The sequence below is a fragment of the Mchenga conophoros genome, linkage group LG13 (assembly GCF_057382185.1).
Source record: "Mchenga conophoros isolate Kocher_MC1m ecotype Shallow Benthic linkage group LG13, M_conophoros_male_GT1.1, whole genome shotgun sequence".
NCBI classification, from domain to species: domain Eukaryota; kingdom Metazoa; phylum Chordata; class Actinopteri; order Cichliformes; family Cichlidae; genus Mchenga; species Mchenga conophoros.
Window position 1 is genome coordinate 3,390,488 of NC_140538.1, and position 2,070 is coordinate 3,392,557.

The 2,070-nt window shown below is 41.0% G+C and overlaps 1 protein-coding gene across 1 annotated transcript; it reads right to left on the reverse strand.

Annotated features, from left to right (window-relative positions):
* Nucleotides 1-242: 242 nt before the first annotated feature.
* Nucleotides 243-1,681, reverse strand: LOC146560679 (uncharacterized). Its single transcript, XM_085243137.1, has 3 exons — nt 1,528-1,681; nt 1,290-1,366; nt 243-825 (listed from the first exon to the last, which is right to left on the reverse strand). The coding sequence occupies exons 1-3, from the start codon at nt 1,661-1,663 to the stop codon at nt 529-531; spliced, it is 510 nt and encodes a 169-aa protein (XP_085099263.1). The 5' UTR covers nt 1,664-1,681; the 3' UTR covers nt 243-528.
* Between the last annotated feature and the right edge of the window lie 389 nt (nt 1,682-2,070).

Genomic DNA, 2,070 nt, shown 5'->3' on the forward strand with positions numbered 1-2,070 from the left:
AAATGACATTCATAAGTGCAAGGAAGTAACAGTTTCCCACACAATACCCAACAAGTATCAACATTCAAAATATACTTGATTTTAAGGAATATAGGTATGGCTTTAGTGTGTACATGGCCAACTACAAAAACATCCTCAAGTTCATATTTGACACTGCTGACAGATATAGCAGACACACACACTGAAGCACTTTATCCTGAAAATGCACATCTGTAAAACTTTTGTGCATTTCCAGAGCATTCTGTAAGTCACCTGGCAGAGATGAAAATGGCACACTGACACTTGTGCTGAGTGAATGTTCAAAGTCAACAAGCAACTTATCTGAAGAAAACTCCCAGCACTGTTTCATTTGATGACGATTGTTAAGAGTTGCAGTGATGTTTACAAAGTTTTTGCATTTACTCGCTAGATTTTTGAAATATTGATGCTTGCTTTCATATCCCATACACCACAAAGGGCGAAGAGGACCATGCATCAAAATCAGCCTTGGGTAGTGAATAAGGTAGTGACACTTGGGTGGGGGCATATTTAATAGAGTTGGTTAAGTACCCTGGTGACACTTACTGGCAGGGGTTTGTCTCCCTGGTCTCCTATGTTGACAATGCAGTTCTGAAGAAAGACAAGTGTTTTCTTGAAGTATGCAGGGTAGGTCATGTTGAACACGAAGAAGGTGGAGAATGCTGAGATGTAGGCCTCATCCAGCGAGCGGCACGAGCAAACATCCACTCCTTCAACTGTTACAACACAGCGACACTGTCTTAAGAGGGCAGTTGTCCAACTCTTATCCTTCATTCGAATGGTTGGGTATGGACTCGTGGGAGTATTCTGCAGAAGAGGAAGAAAAACATTAGTATACAGTATGTTTAAGCAATATGTGCCAAGTGGATTTTCAACAGATTCCTCAAATTACCTTCTTTATTTGCTGCAAAACAAAACTGTCTATTCTGATAACCTGTAAACATGGCCCCTACTCCAAACAAAAAGCCAATGACTGTTGTGGTAGTGTTTGATAAGCTGCTAAAGTTTGACATAATATTCAAGGGCAAAAGCAATCACCCCTGACAGTGACAGTACCTGTGAAGAAGAATTTTCCTAAGGGGACAATAAAGGTCTATCTATCTATATAAACACCAGACAAAACCCAAGAGCACAGCAGCACTGTGGATTAACAGCAGTGTTTCCCCTACATTAGCTTAGCTGTGATGCTGAACCGCAGCTGAATTCAGCTCCATGCCAACAAAACACCGAGAATGAAACTTGTGGCCAAAGGCTATGCATCATGCATTTACCTCTCCAAGGATGATGAAATCTTCTATCTTCTCCTTGAAGATGGATGGCAAGAGAAGTGCCCCCTTGAAGTCAATTCCTAGGTCACACAGATGCAAATGCACTTCATTAGATTTTGATAGCATGCAAATTCCCATTAACATGCTCTTCACATGACACTATGGTACATCAATTATCTTTGGAAGAGAGAGCAAATGAATTGTCACAAAATTTACTATTTGTATGAGGTCAAATTAGCACCTGTAATGTCTTCAGCCAGTGCATTCTCTCTTGCCTCCATGTAGACCTTCTTCAGTGGCAAATCCTTGGTCATTTGAAGAACAGCAGTGAAGTTTTTGCTAAAGCGGCGACAGATGTTGTCTTGGCAGGGATGCATTAAATCAACCTCATCACACAACTGGAAATGAAAAGAGCACCTCTATTTCTGAGAGTGTAAGGACAAATCATCCCGGGGAGGACACAAATGTGTGCACCAGATTAATGTCAGCTCAGCCCACGGTTACTGAGTTCTTCCCCTAAAAGCAGAAGAAATCGCAACCTTAGCTTGTTGGATTGCCAGTCCTATTAAAATGATTCTCCTGGGGATCATAAATGTCTGTACAGAACATCTAGTGATCCATCAAATAGTGACTAATAAATTGACAAGCTGGTGGCCTGACAAAAGACGTTCTTATTGAGCCAAGCTACTGAAAACGTGACGCAATTTAACAATATGTGAAGAGTTCATATTAAAGGAGACTTCCTTGGTCCAAATGCTGTTAAAGGGAGTAGAAGGAGTAGCAT

What these genes read in the sequence shown, in the direction of transcription:
- LOC146560679 (XM_085243137.1), bottom strand. Translation starts at nt 1,663, where the DNA reads ATGCATCCCTGCCAAGACAACATCTGTCGCCGCTTTAGCAAAAACTTC. An exon ending in ACTGGCTGAAGACATTACAG is followed by an intron (nt 1,367 to 1,527) that starts GTGCTAATTTGA and finishes TGTGTGACCTAG; the next exon opens with GAATTGACTTCAAGGGGGCA. An exon ending in ATTTCATCATCCTTGGAGAG is followed by an intron (nt 826 to 1,289) that starts GTAAATGCATGA and finishes CCTCTTCTGCAG; the next exon opens with AATACTCCCACGAGTCCATA.